At 41.3% G+C, this 21,085-nt stretch overlaps 2 protein-coding genes across 6 annotated transcripts in view; one reads left to right on the forward strand and one right to left on the reverse strand.

Moving 5' to 3' along the window:
• FGD6 (FYVE, RhoGEF and PH domain containing 6) overlaps window positions 1-8,691 on the reverse strand; it is a 58,940-nt gene extending 50,249 nt beyond the window's left edge. For 2 of the 3 annotated variants that reach the window (XM_035128371.3, XM_088651867.1), the window contains exon 1: window positions 8,403-8,691. In XM_035128371.3, the coding sequence (XP_034984262.1) occupies window positions 8,403-8,415 (13 nt within the window). In that variant the 5' untranslated portion in view covers window positions 8,416-8,691. Of the gene's footprint in view, window positions 1-7,888; window positions 8,201-8,402 lie in introns of those variants that run through there. The other variant, XM_088651868.1, reaches the window with a different exon arrangement.
• Window positions 7,461-21,085, forward strand: part of VEZT (vezatin, adherens junctions transmembrane protein) — a 35,995-nt gene continuing 22,370 nt past the window's right edge. Inside the window, exons 1-2 of one of the 3 annotated variants that reach the window (XM_088651869.1) lie at window positions 7,461-7,553; window positions 19,248-19,382. In XM_088651869.1, the coding sequence (XP_088507995.1) occupies window positions 7,527-7,553; window positions 19,248-19,382 (162 nt within the window). In that variant the 5' untranslated portion in view covers window positions 7,461-7,526. Of the gene's footprint in view, window positions 7,554-8,821; window positions 8,997-19,247; window positions 19,383-21,085 lie in introns of those variants that run through there. The other 2 variants (XM_035127080.3, XM_035127081.3) reach the window with 2 other exon arrangements.

Here is a 21,085-nt window from a genome sequence, read left to right on the forward strand (position 1 = left end):
CCATGTCAAAGTCATCCACAACTCATCTGTTAATTTTAAGCTTATCACCAATCACCAACCACCACCACCCCAAACTTAGAATGTATTTTTAACATCAGCAGGCTCTTTCAGCTAACTTGCCAACTTAATGCTCAGTGGTTACAGGTAGGTAGCCGTGTTGGTCTGGATCGAAGTAAAATAAAAAAATTCCTTCAGTAGCACCTTAAAGACCAACTAAGTTTTTATTTTGGTATGAGCTTTCGTGTGCATGCACACTTCTTCAGATACAGTGAAATGGAAGTTACAGTGAAATGGAAGTTACAGAAGACTTCCATTTCACTGTATCTGAAGAAGTGTGCATGCACACGAAAGCTCATACCAAAATAAAAACTTAGTTGGTCTTTAAGGTGCTACTGAAGGAATTTTTTTATTAATGCTCAGTGATTTCTGTAATGTACAGGGCAAACAAGTGCAGACATGGTGATCCCTCATCCATCTCTTGAGAGAACATTCATCTTCCAGTCCTACTATTTTTCAGTCATAGAACAGCTACATAAATTGCACAGCCTATGGCAGTCTGGAAAACAATTCATATAAAATACACTATAAACCTATGCCCCCCCCCACTCCTGAACAACTGCGGAGCATATGCGTGCGCTGCCCAGGGTGGATGCACTCCCAGGGGGGGGTGGAGATTGCCCTCCCAGGCGCAGGATAGCCGCTTGGGTGCACGGAGCAGCACGCCCTGCAACCGAGGGCAGAGCGAGGCGCCGATGGCGGACAATTGATGTGCAGCCCGGCCGCAACCCCCAAGCCTCCCTCGAGCTGTCAAAATGAAGGGGGGCATGCTGCCGGCAAAGCGGTGCAGCTCCCCCCTTCCCCCGACAGCTCAGGTTATGCTTGGGAGTCGCGGTCAGGTGGCACACCAAATGTCACCCCCCCTCAGTGAAGACACCCAGGGCAGTCCACCCCCTTCCTCTGCCCCTGTTCCTGAACAGCTCTGAGGTGGTGGGTGGGAACCATAGCTGCCAAGTTTTCCCTTTTCTCGTGAGGAAGCCTATTCAGCATAAGGGAAAATCCCTTTAAAAAAGGGATAACTTGGCAGCTATGGTGGGAACAGAAGCAGACAAGGAACAATATGAAGATGTGTGTAGCTTGTAAGAACATGTTTCTCAATGCTCAGGGCAGAAGAGGAAGCTCAGCTCAGAAACTTCTACACCCAGAAACTTCCTGGACTTGTTCCCCTGTAGCTCCTTCCTTCAACCCAAACCAAGTGATGGCACATCAGCACACTAGTTCCAGAAAGACTACGGATTCAAATCCTAACTGTGTCTTTCCCTTTATGGCTGTACATAAAAATGAAACCCTCTCACTAAGATAATTACACATTGTGCTCATACGGATAACATCATCTCAAGTCAGTATAAAAATCCACTTACACTTGTGTGTATAGCGTTGAACTTCAGTGGCCACCATATATCAATGTACTATTGGTTCATCATAATGTATCTATTAATTTATGGTCTTTAAAACTTAATGCCTATTCTACCTATTCTAAAATAACTATGTTTATTTCAATCCAAAGACTAAAAAATCCCCCTACACCAAAAGCTTTCATCCTCAAGTTGTCTCAAGTAGCACTCTGGACAGATATTAATTTCTCAAGCATTATCCTCAAACAAAAGTTCACTTTGTGGCTATCAGCAACCAAGCATCTCCCCATCTTGGTTTTGTAGCAATTAAATGGAATAGTCACCTATGATATCACAGAACATCACCTTTTCATAGAAAACCCCTTCATAATTTTTCAGCAGCCTCAGACGTTAATCAACCCGTCTCAGACAATTCAATTTAAGTCAGGTTGAAACTTGCCTTTTCCTTTATTTATATCATGAGGTGCATTTCCCACACATGTGAAGCATGAATCATACTCAGCTGGGTTTAATAGGCACAGCCCATCTGCTCACCAAGGCGCTCCAGTCTCCTTTAAACAGGATATTCAAATTCTCTTCCAGTCGTTCCTCACAAATGCAGAATCTAAGTTTTCTGAATAAGAGCAGCTCTTCGTGGACACAAAGAGGAATTTCATGAATGCCTGTCTCAATGGCCTTCTGCCATGCCCTGAACCTCTGCACTTCTCAGACCAACTATATGTCTTTTCTTTTGTTATGCAATGCCAAACAGATATTCTGTCTCCTTTCCCTATCATTGACTTTTTTCTTACTTAAACTCATATATATATTTTTAAAAATTCCCTCATTATAAAGGTTATGGTTTTGAATCTAAAGAGTACCAGGCAATGTGTAAAAGTGAATACAGCAGTTCCACCTTCTCAGTCTTACACTGCAAACCTTTTCCACCTATTCCAGGGGTCCCCAGACTTTCTGCACGGCGGGCCGGTGCCCGCCGCGCCGACCGCGCGGTGGGCCGGAGGGCAGGGGAGTGCGCGCACAGCGGGCCGGAGGGCGGGGGAGTGCGCGCCCGTGCGCATGCGCACACGCACACGGGCGGGGAAAAAATCGCCAAAAATTGCTTGTGCGCATGCGTATGGGCCTCCCCCGACCCGGAAGTGCACCAGAAATGACCTCTTCCGGGTCGGGAGAGGCCCATACGCATGCGCACAAAGGATTTTCGGCGATTTTTTGCCGATTTTTTAGATCGTCGCTGCGCCGCGCGCCGTGAGAGCGGGCGGCGGCAGCGGGCGGCGGGAGTCGTCGCGGGCCGGATTGGAAGGCCGATTGGGCCGCATCCGGCCCGGGGGCCGTAGTTTGGGGACCCCTGACCTATTCTGTTTGCTCAGTGTCTGTGATTTTTTTCCTTCCTTCAGGTGCACGAGTGTTCAACATAAACACAAAAGGAAATGACTCACAACATCCCGGAAGATAGGCAATCTTTCAAAACATGGGATTGGGAAAGATATATTTTCTAAAACTGTGATTGTAACTGACATAAATGCATCCCAAGTCCAAAAGGAAAACATTAACTTGCTTTAAACCATGATGAAGGAAAACAGGAAAATTGAGAATAGCTTTAAAATGAATACAGAAGAGATGAACAAACAACTTCCTTAATCCGGATGGTGCAGCTGTACCTGAACAAATAGTGGGCTTTTTAAAGGTTCAAAAGGACACCTTACCCTGCTAATCTAATTTTTTAGCATTTCAAATAAAAACATTGAAAGAGAGTTCATCTAGTTGACTTCCTTTTCGTTGCGTATTGCCCTCATCTGTGGTACTACTAAGAGTTCCTGGTTTTCGAAAACAGAATAAAAACTGCAGTTTAGTGCATTCAGATTAAGAGCTCAAAATTAGGACTTTGTTCTGCAACTGCATCACCACAACTATATTTCTTCCAAGGCATAGTCTCCAACTTCCAGCCTGATCATAAAGATGTTTACTTGGTGGACTCTTCAATTTAGTACAATAGATGTACAGTCAAATCCTATGCATGTTTACATAGAAGATTAAGTTCAGTAGACGTCACTTGCAAATGTGCCTAAGGCTGCAATCCTATGCGCACATACTTGAGAGTAAGTCCCTTGAGTTTAGTGGGAGTTAATTACTGGTACAAGAAAACATACACAAGATCAGAGATGGATGTAGCTTTTAAAATGATTTCACCACTTTTTATGGACCTGCACCTGAACATTTACACTCACAGAACACAAGGCCACATGAGCATATATTTCACAGCAAAAATGCATAATAATCTGATATTTGCTGAATATGCTTTGGGGGTGTGTGTGCATCCTCCTCCTGATACATTTTCATCAACCAAAGAAACAAACAAGCCTTCCAACATTTTTTGTCATTGTGCTCATCCCAAATCCCTAAATCTGGCAAATTAATTGAGCAAGCACAAAGCCCAATTTCTAGACTTGCTATGTCAGCTATCAGATATGCAGGGGGGGTAGCTACACTGTCACACTGTTACAAAATGTTCAACTGGTTCTGCTGCAAAGCTGACATAGTGGGAAGATGCCCTGCCAACATTCAATATTCTACCTTAGCTCCAACCCTAAACCATCCTAACTCAAGTTTATAAATGGGATTATATTAATTCATACCTCGACTTCAACCTTCACTAAAGGTACCTGAACAAATATTCAGTCATGTAGCCAAATTTAGCTTCTATGTAACCACGTCCACTACACACTCTAGGACTCTTGACATATTAAGTGGGGGAAATGCAGGAGATGAAAGCCTACTGAGTGTTTGCCAATAATGTGCATGTTACTTATGAGATCTATTTTATGACCTTCTTCATGATTTAAATTCTCTCATTCAAGAGCAGACATTTACCAGAGTGGTCTAGCTGCTAGGAAAACTCCACTGGCTCTTTCAGAGTACTCCACTGTTAAAGCTACTCTTTGCCACCTCCAAAATGCAAACAAATCCTGTTGCAAGGAAAAAACTTGTTTGAGCAGCTCCCCAAACCAACCATCACAAATCCTGGAAAATGCATTGTTAAACTAAACCCAAAGCTAACAATAGTCCACATCATCCTAACACTGCTCTGAAAAGAAGCTGGTAACTCAGAATTATCAAAGTCTTAGGTACCTACAGAGTTAACATGTACATGCAAGGATTAGCTGGCTTTTTTACACTGTGGAACCCTTTTAACCTTCTCTCAAGCATTACCAAAGCTTCTGTCTCTGATTCCAATAGACAGGCTTTAGAAGGTTTCCAAAACAGATCAATGGAAACATAACACTGAGGATCAATTCGTTTTAATTTTAAGGAGCAGGCCCCAGTTTCACATGTTCCTTCTCTTGCAATGCCAGTTATTCATGGTGCAATGTTACATCTAGTTAGCTGTAACCCAGTTTAGCTCTGCAAATCCTGGTTAACATTTGTTTGTGCAGATGCAACAGCCACACCATGGTTACGAGTGTAGGGGGAATGAAAGGGCTGGGCTGGTAGTTAATGTAGGTGAGGGATGGAGAGCCCATTCCTCTCTCTTTGTGGTAAAGATATCACCAGCATTTCTGTGCTAGGTTATTGAGATGTTTTTACCAACTTTGTAACACTACCACAAAATGTGGAGTGCAATACATTTTGCTGAGCACTTATTTCACCATCCACTTCATTAAGTGCAATTTTGTAATCGGGCAACACTGTTGCCTTTCATTCCCAAGTTGTTTCTGGTACAGTAATAGGAAACTCCCTTCAATTCAATTTGGAACCTGTTGGCATTTACAATATTTATTGGAGAACTATTGGGAAAACCTCAGTTTCCACACAAATTCCCTCCCAACTGGTAACAACGACACATGTGCACGAATGCCTCTTGTTGTATTACTTGATTTTAAGGGGCCTCTAAAAATGTTCTCATTAAAATAATTATGCAAAGAAATAATTTTGGAAAGAAAGCTAGGTAGTGCAGAGACTTAATGGATTTAAGGCACTACTCCAAAATGCTTCCACAGACATCTGAGGAGCAACTATGGGACAAGCTGAGATATGTCTACATTTGACCATAGACCGCAATCACTAATGGAATCCTTCCCATTAAGGAAGCCAGTGTGGTGTAGTGGTTAAGAGAAGTAGACTCGTAATCTGGGGAGCCGGGTTCGCGTCTCCGCTCCTCCACATGCAGCTGCTGGGTGACCTTGGGCTAGTCACACTTCTCTGAAGTCTCTTAGCCCCACCCACCTCACAGGGTGTCTGTTGTGGGGGAGGAGGGGAAAGGAGATTGTTAGCCGCTTTGAGACTCCTTAAGGTAGTGATAAAGCAGGATATCAAATCCAAACTCTTCTTCATCATCATCATCTTCTTCTTAAGTATCCATTCTGCCTTATATCTGTTTTTTTGATACTTCCATGAAAGGAGGTGATAAGGATGATTTATCTGCTGCTTTCCATTCAATGAAGTTTTCTTATTTATGCTGCTCATGAAGGCATAAAGCAGCTATTAACCTAGAGAATGGGCAAACAAAAACATAGACAATGTACTCACCCTTCCCTTAAAAATACCCAGAAATACAACATCTCATTTAAAGGTGAAAAATGGTTAGGGAATGCCAAGCACTGATGTTGATCAGTTCAAATAAAAGCCTAATTAATGCCTTCCGTGATGTTGATCAGTTCAAATAAAAGCCTAATTAATGCCTTCCATGATTAACATATGTGACTAAACTTGTATGATCTTGATTAAGATGGGAGTATGCTCTTCAAAAGGAAATAAATATCAGTGGAATTAGCATCAATAATTCTGGTAATGCCACATAAAGCAACAAAATAATGCTCTTATAAATATTGAGTGTTATAGTAAAACATGTGTATTTAAGATTTATTTTCACACAAGAGGACAATTCTCCAAAGACTTAAGCTTAAAATTCTACTTTCCTACAGCTCACTCTACCCCTGAAACACAATAATTTTGCTGTGCATTAGAAAACCCCAATGACAGTCTACAAAGTCCAGACCTCACCCAGATAATAAAACTGTGTGTCACGGAAAGGGCAACAGATAAGAATACCTAGTCATGTATGCTCCGCTGCTGTAGAGACCTAGTAGCAAGCCATTATAGGTCAATGAAAATTCAGCACTGGATCTGAAGAAAGATTCACAAACCAAGCACCTGTACACCTTGGTCACTTTCCATGTCATACAGAGTATCATGTCATACAGAGTATCATGGCTGCTGCAAGCCCTGCAGTTGTTTCCACGTCATTCCTGGAGTTTATCTGTTGCCTTTGTGCACACATGGCTTCTCAGACACAAGCTCTATTGAGGTCAATTAGATTTATTTCCAAGTAAGCCTATATATGATTACACTTGAAGGCTGCAATCCTATACACAATTAAGTGAGTAATCATGCACTCCTAAACCCAGGTGCAATCCTACCCCCATTCCTACTGGGAGCGGCTAGGATGTGGTGAATCTTAAGTAAATTATTTATCTAGGAGTTATCTACTCCAACTGAGGAAAGGCCTGCTTACTGCCGGTGCAAGTTAAGACAGCCCAAGTTACACTAGGAAAAAGGGGTGTGTCAAGAGTAGGGAATGGGTGGAGTAAGGGAGAAACAGATACATTGCATATTTACCAGTTTTAAAACACAGTACCAATGCATGCACTGCAAACCATTCAAACATGAGCTCCCCACAGTTTTATGATTTTAAACAAAGCTGACTTTGTTTTCCTTAATTGGGGTCATGGCATAAAATAAAATATGCCTTTGTTTTCTGAATCATGAAGGGGTAGCTAGGGTCAACTTTTTTGTTCCACAGCAAAAACTGAAAGAAAGTTTACTAAAGACTATCTTCCTAGGACTATTTGTTTATAAAGTGGGAGCTCTAGGCCTGAAGCCATACAGATCGTTTCTCCACAATGTTAGTAACTGAATCAATTTAAAACCACAAGACGACACAGAGTATCAGAAATGCACTCAACAAGTTATGGGTTATTATGAGTTCTATTTAACTTGAAAGTTTGCCACATGCTCATTCAACACAATAAAAGTCATCTGACCTGTCTGTGTACCTCACAAAATGGCCAACTACACCTAGCAGAGTTTCTAGGAGTAGAAAAGTACAAGCATTAGAAGATGACGCCTCCTTTCCCCATCAAACCAGTAAGTGTCCTTCGGAAAAATAAGTTTTCTACTGAATATCTTTCTCTTTTGGGTATTACCTTGTGGTTCTAACAAAGACACCCACCCACCCAAAAAAGAGAGATGGGTGGGAGAGAAAATGAAGATTAATCATTTCCTTGAGTTTCTGCAGGCACAAAATAAGGAGGAGGATAGAGTCCAACCATACCAAGCAGGAAACTGGTTCTTTTTAATTTCCTTCCAGTAGTTAGAATCACGAGAAAACAAAGACGGACTTCACAGGACACTACCGGAAAAGCAGTTATAATCCCAAAAAGTAAGAGCACCAGATCATGCACTTCTCTCAGGGTACAAACCTCAAGACGAGTATTTCGGAATGGAAAGCTCTCCGAAGGGACTCCGTTGTTGCGTGAAGGGGGGGGGAGCCCCAAAATCTGATGAGGGGCTTGGGAGTAACGGGGGGGGGGCTCAAGTAGAGGTATAGATTAAACCTTCCCAGTAAGTGCTCTTCTCCCACTCCAGCTAAGGGGGGAAGGGACATGACACGAAAGACAACGGGACAGCGGGGTGGGGTGGGGGCTGTGAACAAGGACAGCTCGACTTCCAGCTTAGAGGAAGTTTGCCAGAAGACGACCCCGACCAAGCCTTTAAATGGAAGCAGAGAATGAGTGGAGGCGGGGGGGGGAGTTTCCTTGCATTGTCTGTATCCAGCCGTGTCTGGCTGAATAGCCCCGATGTGTCTACTGTGTGTGTGTGTTTCTCCGCTTGTCTTTCCTGCACCTTGACCGGTCGCAGCTGGCTTAGGTGATGCCCGGCCGGATGAAGAGAAACTTCGCAACTTTTCTTCGCTCATCCCGTCGAGAAACTCACCGGCTGAACTCATGGTGCCTCCTTCCCACGCGCCTCTCTGCCGCTGCTTGCCTGCCCCTTAACCCGGCGTCCTTGTTGTTGTTTTTAAGCCATAGCAGCTCCTCTGGAGTCTGCTGAGAGAAAAACAGGCCTCTGCTCTGTCTCGGCGGCTGCAGAAAAATGCGGCTCGTTCCTCCGGCTCCCGCGGAACATCCCCGTCGAGGAGAGCGAGAGAGCGACTAGCACCGAAACGAGCCCCAACAGCGACCGACTCTCCGTATAGGATTCTTCCACAGCTACAACACGAAAGCCCCCTAGAGGCCGAGAGCCGCCAGTACAGGCTTAAAAAGCAGAACCAAAAAAAAAAGCCTCTGTTCCAAGATAAGCTTCCAATCAGCGGAGCGCTACCTGGTCTGCCTTTCTCAACCCCGCCCCCTCTGTCCTTCGCGGTGGCTGCTGGGAGTTGTAGTTTTCTTACGGCGGCTGTTGGGCCGTACGGGGAGATTATATACCGCCCGGGCTCGGCGGACTCGGTTTCCCATCGTGCCTGGAGGGTAGAAGCACGGATGGCGGAGAAGGATGACACCGGACTTTGACGACGAAGTGGTGTTTGAGGTAGCGATAGCGCGGCCTATCTGGGGGGTGTTTCTGCGGAGGCCGCAGGCGGAGGAGCCGGCGCCGCGGGTCCTTCAGAGCCTCAGGCGGCGGAACGGGGTGGGGCGGCCCCGTGCGTGGACGTTGGGGATAGGGGTATCTCGCGGGGCCTTCTGCTGGGAGCGGGGGCTGCCACAGAGGGGCAGGAGGTTCTGAGGGGGTGCTGGTCTTTGAAACCGCCCCCCTGAGAGGGAGGAAGAGTCGCCTTTATTAAGCCCTAGTGAGGGCAGCGGCTCAGACAAAAGGGGCTGGCCATCTCGCCACGATCCCATCCGTGCCTGCCAGACTGGAGCCAGTTCCAGTAGAGTTCAATGGCACTTGCTCCCAGGTGAGGGTGCATAAGATTAAAACCTGCTTTTGTGGGAGGATAAAGGCACCTTCTTCCCCCAAACCGTGGTTCTCTTTGCCATTTAAGCTCAGTAGCCTCAGAGTTGCCGAGGCAGATGTGGGCAATATGGAAGGGGCGCCACAACAGGGGGCTAGTTGCCCCCATAGTTACCCCCTATTCAAATAGCCTGGTTAGTTTTGGCAACTCACCCCACCCCACCCCACTCTCCGGGTTGAAAATGCTGCTGATCAATGCCAAGCTGGGGAATGGTTCAAATGACAGCTCTCCAGGACACTTGATCCTAGATGCACATGTTGACCTGGTTTTTATTGGATGAAGCTGGGAGTGGGGTTAATTTCTCTCAGCTTTGCCCCACCGGGTTTCTCTGTACAGCCAATGTTAGAAACTCAGATATATACAGTAACGTAATGGCCAATTGGCACCTTAAACCTGTGTACAGCAGCAGGCAAGATCTAGGGGAGGGGTCTGTCCTGATTGCATCTTCCTGACCAGATATCCTCTTCAGCAGCCCACTGGGTTCAAGTATACATATCTGAAGATAGATGGCTAGGGCAGAATAGGGATTCTGCTGAAGTAGTGCCCACCCTGATGCTCAACCGTCTCCTTTTCTGAACTAGCAGGGAAGGTTGGCATTCATGCTGAGGCTTCACTGTCAGTAGTGGATCAGGATTTCATGTCTGCCATGCCAACTTTTGAGTCTGTCCCAAGTAACTTCTGACTCCTACCCATGCTGCAGGACACACTCTGGACTTGGTTTTTTGCATTGAATTGGGTGGTGACTTAGAGTGGAGGCACTTCCTTTAGTTCTCTTCACATGGTTATATCACCACCTTGTGGGGCTTAACCTTGCTGGATCTCAAAGCCTCTGCAGCAATTGGGGGGGGCAATTAAGATGGCCTGCCAAAGAGCACCAGTAATATTTGAGAATATAATTCAGGGTGGTGACCCCCTCTACCAGTCAAAGGAATAGAGGATACCTTTAATAAAGGCAAGAACTATCAGTGAGGGAAAGGGCATAGCAGAGTGAATTCTGACCACTGACCCTCCATTTGTTAACACAAACTCCTAGTGCAGATGTACTCTTTCTGATTAAAGACAATGTATTAAAGTATAAGAGCTTTTTTGAAAGAAAAAAACACCCCACCCAAAGATCATACATCTCTCTTTCTGTAAATAATCTTTGTTTCCCCCACCACTGCCAACTTATTTATATATTTACAGTCGTTCTATGGTAAAAAGGTAAAGGTAAAGGGACCCCTGACCATTAGGTCCAGTCGTGACCGACTCTGGGGTTGCGCGCTCATCTCACATTATTGGCCGAGGGAGCCGGCGTATAGCTTCCAGGTCATGTGGCCAGCATGACAAAGCCACTTCTGGCGAACCAGAGCAGCACACAGAAACGGCGTTTACCTTCCCGCTGTAGCGGTTCCTATTTATCTACTTGCATTTTGAGGTGCTTTCGAACTGCTAGGTTGGCAGGAGCTGGGACCGAGCAACGGGAGCTCACCCCGTCACAGGGATTCGAACCGCTGACCTTCTGATCAGCAAGCCCTAGGCTCAGTGGTTTAACCCACAGCGCCCGTAGGATCTAATTCCCCTTTTTGTGGCAGACCTGGCACAATGCAAATGCTGTTGTCTATTTCAATAATATTGGTTAGATTAGTAAATAAAAAAAATGAATCCAGCCTCTTGAAATGTATGAAAGAAAGCACTTTCTTTAGCATCATAGGCGTATAGTGTAGCATGTGTTTTTCGTGTATGAGGTTTCTTCCATTAGAAATTCTTGTGGTTGAATTGTAATGATAAATAGTAATTACCCCTTGAAGCTGCACTGAACAAGAAGTTTATAGAGTAGGCTTTGAATTGGACATCTCCCTTAAAAGGGGAGACCACTAAAAGAGTGTGTGTGTGTGTGTGTAATTTTGTGCTGTTTGGGTTTTTCTGCTATATTTTAGTTGGCCCAATAAAGGTATTGCCCAATATGAACTTGAGAAACTGTTTACTTAGAAACATACATGGTGAGCTTGGGGATCAGCCAAACATCCATTCACCCAATGGTCTTGAGGTTTTCCTCTTTCTTGCTAGCTACCGTGTTTCTCCGAAAATAAGACACCGTCTTATTTATTTTTCCTTAAAAAAAACCACACTATGGCTTATTTTCAGGGGATGTCTTATATTCCTTGAATACTTAAAAATCCTGCTATGGCTTATTTTATGGCTATGTCTTATTTTTTGGAGAAACAGGGTACAGTATCTACAAAAACTCTTCACTATTTTGTCTTTTAACTGTGTTCCATCAAACTGCTTCCTTGACCCCCTTCCCAGACAAATGGCAGATGTCCAGGAGCTAGTAGTCCCTACAAAATCCTGAAACGACGTTCTCTTACATGTTCAAAGATACTGGTAACGGTCCTATTATGCTTATTATAATAAGCCATGTTAATTTCTTCTCTTTCAGTTAGTTCATTTTTTGCAGTCATAATTAAATTAAAGTGTTTACTAAGTGTAATCATTTCCAGAAGAATATTAGATGAGGATAATGGAAGGGGGGTGGAACTTAACATTTGGGAAACCACCATGGCTTGCCTTCAACTATTGATTCATATTGGTGAAAGTTTTGCAATGAACCTTACTGCCCAATCCTATGTTCTCACTAAGATGGTTCCTGCTACATTCTTACTTGCATCCATGCATGAGTGTAGCCAGGATTTTTGTTAGTGGGGAGCAGAACCAACATGATTGGTCATTAGTTAAGAATTTCTATTGCTTTACTTGATGGGGGGGGGAGCTGCCTCCCCTGACCCCCCCCCCTTGGCTATGCCCATGTATCCATGCAAGCTACGGTAGTTGTTATTCTATGCTGTCCTTTCTCAGTACATGATCCTTTTGTATTAGTGTGTTTGATATCTTTATACAATATACCAGTATTTAAATGCAAAATAATAATTCATATTCTATCTTTGCTGTAGTATGTATGTAATTTATTTATTTGCCCCTCATGTATTATGGTATGCCTATTCCCTCTATTATTTTGGGAGTCGTGCATACATTGCACAATTAAGTTGCATGACCTGATGCAGAGAGTTGACTTTCATGCTGTACTAGTGCAAACTACAAGCAGTTCTAGGCTGCTAAGTTGCTTTTTAAGTCCAGACATTGGTTGATAGTGGTTTGTGGGAAAGACCTAATGTACTGTGCACAACACAGAAGTAAAAAAAAAACTTTTAATGTAATTCAATGAGGTGCAGGCTTGTTTTCAAAAGTTTTAAAAACACTCTTTAAATTGAGAGTAACACCCAAATGTTATATATATTAGATAAAAAAATTCCTTCAGTAGCACCTTAAAGACCAACTAAGTTTTTATTTTGGTATGAGCTTTCGTGTGCATGCACACTTCTTCAGATACACTTGAAACAGAAGCAACCAGACCCTTATATATATATATTAGATAGATATAGATATAGATATCTGATCCATTAATTTGCAAGTCTCGCTGACTTCCATAAGGCTTCCTTCCAGATAATTTGGTTTAGCTTCAGATTTTCTGGAAAGTTTTATGTGTATCTATTTAATTAGGTGTAACTGTGGCAGTTTCAAGATGTGTGGTTTGTTGCACTAATAAATCACTGCTACTGGTGGAATTGCTGTTGACGTTCTATTGTTTTGGGCTTTTTTCTGGATGGTCATTCCTCTGTTTCAACTACACCAGTGGGCATAACATAACTGCCTGTGGTGGAAAAGTAGAAAGTCCAAGGAATGTCAAGTTGGAAAACTGAAACCAAACAATCCTTTAAAAAATAAATACATAAAAATAAATTAATTACCATGAAGCACCTATTCATTTAAGCACAGTTGCCCAATGCTAGTTATGCAATGCCAAAAACCAAAATATTTTAATGTGTTTTGTTTTGTTTTTGGATTGGAAGTATTAATTGGGGGGTGATGGCAGATGCTAAAATAGAAGAAACCAGAATGGGATTTTTCCTAGATTTTTAAATTAGTTTTATTTTGTAATTTCACCATAAAACTCTTTCATTTCAGCACTATTTTCTAATATTTTAAAAATATATACCTGGAGAACCATTTTAGTGCTAATTAAAATATCAATTAAAAATTGTTTAGAAAATGGTACCAACTGCAAAGGTTATAGTAAATATGTGTGATGTATTCAGCTCTGATATGTCACTGCCAAAACCATGACTCTTAAATGTACAGAAGTGTAATGCTACACCTGTGGAGATTGTTATATTCCACACATACCCCACACTTTATCTTCGCCAAAAGGCGAAGAAGCAAAATACTTTTTCAACTATCTCAAAAAAGTCAGACTTTCTGTGTAAGAAAAATGGAAAACTCTAAAAAAAAACAACCATCACAGAATTATAAGTGGATGATAATATGTAGACCTCTTCCCTTTTCTCCCAGTAAAATGTGAATGAACAAGAGGGTGATTCACACTGAATTCCTAGTGTAGAAGCAACCCATAGTTACCAGGAAGTGGAGAATGAAATTGGCATGTATGAGGAAAGAAGTTGCATATGCTTGTAGCATATTCCCAGTCTCCAGCCCATGGAGATGGGCTGTAATGTCTGAATTGAGCCCTTGGTGTAAGATCCTAAATGCTGGCCCCCAAGCTATTGATGAAATGCAAGTGCAAACTGCAGTTATTGAAAAAATATTACAAACTGTGAAGTGAATTCAATATCTAATAATATTCTGTTTTAAATGTGACTTATTCCCATATATTCACAGGATTGTAGCCTCAAGCAGTTGACTTCATGCTGTTTCATATTCAAGTTTGAAATACATATCTATCCATTGCAAAAGCAAACTGGCAAGTGGAATGAAAAAATGGCAGTCTTAATGATCTGGTGCAGTTCTTTTATGAAATGTTCTCATTAGCTTTAAAGGGTTTCCTTACTGTAACCACATCTTTTTTGTAATTTATTCATGAAGCCTGTGCTGTTACTAGAAGCACTGTTGATGAACATTCAGTTGTATTTTCCTTCATGTTATTCATTGTATACTTGTTGGAGATAGGGAGCATTCAGTATGGAACTGAGATGCTTGAGGCACCAGAACGAAACATGGTTGGCAAAACACTTTATATTATCCTTATACTTCTTTTGTGTGAACTTTGATACCTAGTCATTTTCCTGTGTGTGTGTGTGTGTGTGTTTTGTTGTTGATCATATTAATGACATAATTTAAAATGCCTTCACATTTACTTAGTAACTGTTAGCTTCCATTAAGAAAAAGCTAATATTTAAGTTACTCTGAAATACTAAAGCTTGATATGAAAGTTAGAGGACAAAGCCGTTTAAATAACTTAGCTGTAACTTTTCCTTATCCTGCTATGAAAACTATTTTAAGTTTTAATGAAAGCCTCTTGCTTTCTCCTTAGTTTGATTTTGAAGGAATTGGACACGTCCCCAACCCCCCTTCATATCTTTTCTACTGCCTGTAAAAAAAATTATTGTGGTCTAATGGCATTTAATTGAAGTTTTAGGTATTTGATGTTTTACTGTGTTTGATGCTTTCATTTGTTGGAAGCTGCCCAGAGTGGTTGGGACAACTCAGTCAGATGGGCAGCATATAAATTAGTAGTAGTAGTAGTAGTAGTAGTAGTCAAAATTGGAATTGGAGTGAACTGGTTAGTCCAGAATTTCTGAGTAGCTTGGCAGTTGTTGTTTTTAATACAGGGAAATTTTTGAGACTTAATTTAATTATTTGACATATTATAGTGGCTAGCAAATGTCTGAATGACATACAATAAGGTAAACTCTTTTCTATCTTAACTGGATCAATAAAACATTTTTATTATAAACTAATTGTTGTAAAGTTAAAGTAGCCATTTTCATAGATCCACAGGATGAAAATCGTGTGATACACTCTTATGCTGTATCAAACCATACACAACTGAAATAGTATAGGACAAGGGAAAGATTAATGCTGTTAAAGTGTGAAACATAATCCTATCAGTGCTCAGAAATCTTTTTAGTAGGCTAAATAGACTTAACCAAAAGGAAGCATATACGTACATTTTTTCAATTTATTTTACAAATTGCCCTTTTCTTTGCAAATACTTGTTCCAGTTTGATATCAGCCTTCTGAATGTCAGTAACCAAAACTAAAACCAGTGTGTACAATTAGACATGAAAATACAAATATAAAGGTTAAAGTATAAATATTAGAATGACTATTCTCTTGGAATACTAAAGGAATCATGTACTGTACGTCATCAAATATGGAGTAAAATCAAGAAAGAAATTGGAATCCATCAAATTAAATGATCTTAAAGCCTTGTCTTTAATTTGATAGCATTGAGTCTGGCTGTGAGGCAATTTTGGAAGACAGAAGGTTTTCATTTGAAAAAATGTGAGAATCAAGGGAGCAGGAGCACAACCTTTACATAGGGGGAAATAGTTTTTATATTTATAAATAATGTACCTTTCTAGAATCCCTGTCTTGTACTCATTCAAGATGCAATTTATGAGTAATTGGCAAGATGATAAGCAGGCCAAGATGATTATGAGCCAAGGGACTATGAGTAAGACATTTAAATTCAGTAGCTTGGCAAGTCTTTGCAAGGGATTTTATATAATATTGATGTGCATTATTTCTTTTAAGCAGTAGCTTCCTAAAAGCCTTTTAAAATCCATCAACTGATTGTCGGTTCCTCCTATCATACAGTAACAGAAGAAATTGCAGAGTCTTAGTGAGTTGCTGCTGGCTGCTTCTGATGATGCTAGGAAAATGCGCTTGTGTGAGAGCACAGGTGCAGTTTTTCTGACCGATGCTCCTCATTTTCTGCTCCAGTCATCCTGGAGAGGCAAGTAGAAAGAAATGGGGAGGTGGAGGAAATTCTCTCCGATGCACTGCAAGTGTATCTGAGAAAGAGGTGGAATCATATTTTCCAGGAGACAAGGAATGCACTGCCTGTAAGTCTTTTATTCTTCTAATCACTGCACCTCAGAATAAACTTGACTGACTTTTGTTTTAGGCATTAGCAGAGTTTAGTAGTTGTTTAGGCATAAAATTTAGTAGTTGTGAGGGATAAAATTTGAGAGAGAAAGAAGTTTCAAAATGTTGTTGGGAGTGTTATCTGTTGTTTTTATTCTAGTTCAGGCATGTCAAACCTGCGGCCCTCCAGATGTTTTGGCCTACAACTCCCATGACCCCTAGCTAGCAGGACCAGTGGTTGGGGAAGATGGGAATTGTAGTCCAAAACATCTGGAGGGCCGCAGGTTTGACATGCCTGTTCTAGTTCATTATATACTAGATTTGCTGTGGTTTAAAGCAAGAATATTATTGTCTGTTAATCTAAAGGAGGTTTTTAAGTTCCATTGTTAATGTGGTTAAGAGTTAATAAAAGGTTAGATCCACAGGAGATACCATAGGGTGGGAGAGGGAGGAAACCTGAGAGATACTAATGGAGAAAGTCTTAGTCATTTCCTTTATAATGCATCAGCAGAAATTACAGAGGTGTGGTTTTGATTTTAGAAATACTGTAATGAATTGGAGGATTACTCAAATTTGTGTCTTAGTTTCAATTTCACTCATTAAAACAGGTAAACAATGGTAGCTATGCATAGTATGACAAGGGTTGAACAATAAGTTAAAATCTTTCAGAAACTTCTCTGTTTGCTATTTGTTGTCCTGAATTTTTTTAATCTTTGTGGTATCCAGTTCAGTAAAAATACCTTACATCTTTTAAGTAAAATTAGCCAGCTAGTTGCTAGGGGTCTGGGGCATGCATTATTATTAATTAGATTCTTTACAGCAGTGTTTCCCAACCAGTGTGCCTCCAGATGTTTTGGGACTACAACTCCCATCATCCCTAACTAGCAAGACCAGTGGTCAGGAATGATGGGAGTTGTAGTCCCAAAACATCTGGAGGCACACTGGTTGGGAAACACTGCTTTACAGCATGTATTTATTAATACTTCACTTACCACTACACTATCCATGTACAGGCAGGTTCAGCAGAAAGATAGGGACTAGTTCCAGGGTTCTTTAGACATATATGCTAGGCATGTACCTGAGAGCTGTAGAGATAAAAGCTTCAAGTTGTACTTCATCATATTGAGCAATTGGCGCTTTCTGAGGGAAACCCCCCTCCTTCCAATCAGGACACAGCCTGGAAAGGAGAAGAATATTTCATTTTGAGGAGACTTCATCTTACCAGATTGCCATTGCTTGAGTTCAAAAGCAATCACTGGGTGTGTGGAGGAACTGTGGCTGAGAAGAAACTTTTTAGCTTAGGAGTGGGAAACCTGTGTCCCTCCAGATGATGCTGACTCCAGCTCCCTTCAGCCTGAGTCAGCACAGCCAATAGTAAGGGGAAATGGGCTTGTAGATCAACCACATTTAAGGCCACCAGTTTCCCACTGCTATAGTATACGACTTTTTCCATTCTTGTAGGGTATGGCTAGAGGAGTTGACCTTTCAGCTGTTGGAGCTTTGAACTACAGCTTCAGCAGGGAGGAGATTGGGTTCAGTTGATTCCTCCTAGCTGTTTCTCCTACTGTTGTACTTATATGTAAAGGAGTTGGGCCCTTTGCTGTTCCCTTAGGACCTTAAGCTACCGTACTTGCTTACTACAGTAACCAATAGTAAAGTGAAAGCTTACTAATACTAAGCAGCATTTGTCTGATTCATTTTAGTAGTTGGAAACACAACTATTTGGTGGTAATATAAACATTGTTTTAATTTCTAACTAGAATATTGTAGCCAAATAATTGGCTATTTAGTTCAAATTCTTATATTAAATTCAGCTCTCATCTTGTTCTCTAAACCTAACAATCCTTTGTCTCCTAGATCTGATGACCAACGGTGCTCACATCTCCTTTGCTTATTTGTTTCTTACTGCACAGAACCTATGAAATCTCCTGTCCTGAAGCCATATGTGTAGTTTTGCTCCCTCCCATTCCTGTTCCCATAAGTTGCCTCTTAAAGCGCTCTATGCCTTCACCACCTATTTTTCCCTTGGGTTTTTCAGCCTATTGTTTGCTCTCACTTCCTTCACCTCTCATGATTCTTGGCTAGGTTCCCAGCCTGTTCATCTCTCCCGTTTCTTCTTCCTGCCTAAAAGCATCCAGTCACTTTAAAGTGTTTATGCCCTATCTTGTCCTCTTGTATTTTCCTTGGGCATCTGTTTTCACCAGCTACTGTTGCTAAAGTTTCTGTTCCTCAGCCTATTTCCACCCCTTTTTTCAACAACCTCCTTCTCCAGTGTCAGACTTACCTGATTCTGAGCTGTCCAGTTTTCCAGGATTTCTTCCTATTCACCTTTTTTGTTATGAGACTGCCTCCCATAACTCCTCTTTAGTAGCTCTTATGTGACACTTTTCTCTTTCCTTGCAGAAACTCGACTACCAGTATTCTGTTGACAACTTCATTCCTTGAGTAGTTTAAATGTTTGTGAACATTCCACGATATCACTCCTCAGCTAGAAGCTTAGCAGTAAATCCCTTAACATACTATAATGTAGAATGGACTGTTTATAATTGGTCCGGAACAGGTTAATTAAGTTTTTTCATGTCATGAAGAAGTTTGGTTGGACTTTGGCTGGAGGAAAACAAGAATACTAAAGTGGGAGCAACTGGGCAAAAGCTCATACCCTTCCAAACATCTTTGGAATGCCTTTGTTAATTTTGTTATTGATTAGTTTTGTGGTTTAATTGTCTTATTTCAGTAGAATTTGTAGTTACCTTGATTGTTTAAATTGTGGTATTTTTAACATCTGCCCTGAGACTATTCAGTGAAGGGTGGGCTATAAATAAAAATAATGAATGCTTGTTGAACTCAGAATACTTCATATAAACAAATCAATTAATTATACCTTTAATTTTTTATTTTAGAATTCACCACTTTATCAGTACTTACAGGACGTAGGACATACTGATTTTGAAGTATGCTCACCATTGCTACAAAAACCGGAAGAATGTACATTCGAAGAGGGGCAAAAAGACATGGATACAGTTGCAATTCAGACCGTAAGTACTCAATTTGGCTATTCAACTGCTACATAATCTCTCAAATGAAAATCCCAGCCTCTATTTAAAAATGAATTCCCATCATAATGTGTATCCTTTGCCTGCTTTTCAGTGGTACTGAATACTGTGCATTATTGTGCACTGTTTATTATTAACAGTTTATTATTGTGGAGAGCTAGTCCTGCCTTTGGATCCCTTGTGCAAGTTGTCCAGATGTTGTTTTTAAGGGGCAGCTGAAGTCAGGTAATGGTCAGGGTTTTCTCCCCGCCTCCCCTTACATACAGCAGTAAGATCCTACACTCGCTCTCCCCACTCTGTAGTCATGGTATCACTTTATTTTTGTCCTAACTACTTATTTAATGTTGTAATACAAATAGTTTGAGTTCCCTAAAAGCAGACCAGATTCATTCACTGTGTTCTGTTGCCAATTTTTTCCCCTTAACCCACTGCTCTTTTACATAATGCAGCCTAGAGGAGAGGGGGATGATATAATGCATGTGGATTATAGTTAATAGCTTAATGTCTGCTGCATATTGAAGACAAAAAAAGCAAGATGAACTTACTTTAACCCAGCATGGTAAATCATTATTTTCACTTTTCTTTAGTTTGCATTAGACTTCATATAATAAGTGTACCACTCAAATTTTACAGGTTTTTAATTGAATAAATCTCCTAAATCCTGTTGAATTTGTTCAATTTGTACTTTCCCCCACCAGAAACATGTCTCATTCTGATCTGGCTCAGAATCCAATTATAATAATGAAAGCTGAACACTGACCAGTTTCACTATAGCAGGCAAAGAAGCATCTTTTTTCCTGATTAACTGGGGTATTAAGGAACATGCTAGGACTCATTTTCCAATGACCAGTCACTTCCACAGTAGCATGTAGAGTATGCATATGGTCATGCATGCTTTTGTGCAGAAGAAAACACACCAATCTTAACATGGTATATCAAAGCCTGGAATCCACCCTAGACTGCTCAGAAGTGAGTGTTTTAATGAAGATTATTTTGAGTGTCTAAAATATCATAGATTTCAGAGGATCTTAAGTTTCCTGACTCCCAAACAATGCAACCCTATGTATATCTGCTCAGAAGTAAGTTTGAGTCCAATGGGACTTAATTCTAGGTATGTGTGTGTACAATTGCAGCTTTAGTTAAGATTGCTAAAGTTAAATAAAAATATCGGCAGAACTTCTAAAACTAGTAACCAGTAGCTTGCATGACATTGTAAGGGAAAGGAAAAATGTGTGTGTGGTGGTGGTGGTGGTGAAATCAATGGAAAATGGAACCTGAAGTTTAGGGTTTTTTTCCCATGTCAGCTGGAGCCTCATTTGTAGGGGCTTGGGGTACAGGAAGAGAGGAACTGCATATTGCAATTCATCTATATCATCTGCTGAGCTCACACTGTGTCTCATTGCTCCTCCATATTGACGATTTGCATAAAGATGGAGCTAGCAGGCGCTGCCCCATCCAGAGCATTCAGGTATCTTCTTAGTGCAAGGTTCTTCCTGTGCAATCGGTGTTCATTTTTCAAGCAGTTCCTCCTGTACTTTGACAATAAACCCCGCTAGGGAAGAGAACACCTGCATGCTGCTGCTCATTTTGTTTCAAAAATGCAGTGTAATGAATTGTTTGCTAGCAATATATTCTAAGCACAGTGAACTTGTATAAGGATAGCACTGGTCACATGCTGGAAACGC

The sequence above is a fragment of the Zootoca vivipara genome, chromosome 9 (assembly GCF_965207765.1).
Source record: "Zootoca vivipara chromosome 9, rZooViv2.hap1.1, whole genome shotgun sequence".
Taxonomy (NCBI): Eukaryota; Metazoa; Chordata; class Lepidosauria; order Squamata; family Lacertidae; genus Zootoca; species Zootoca vivipara.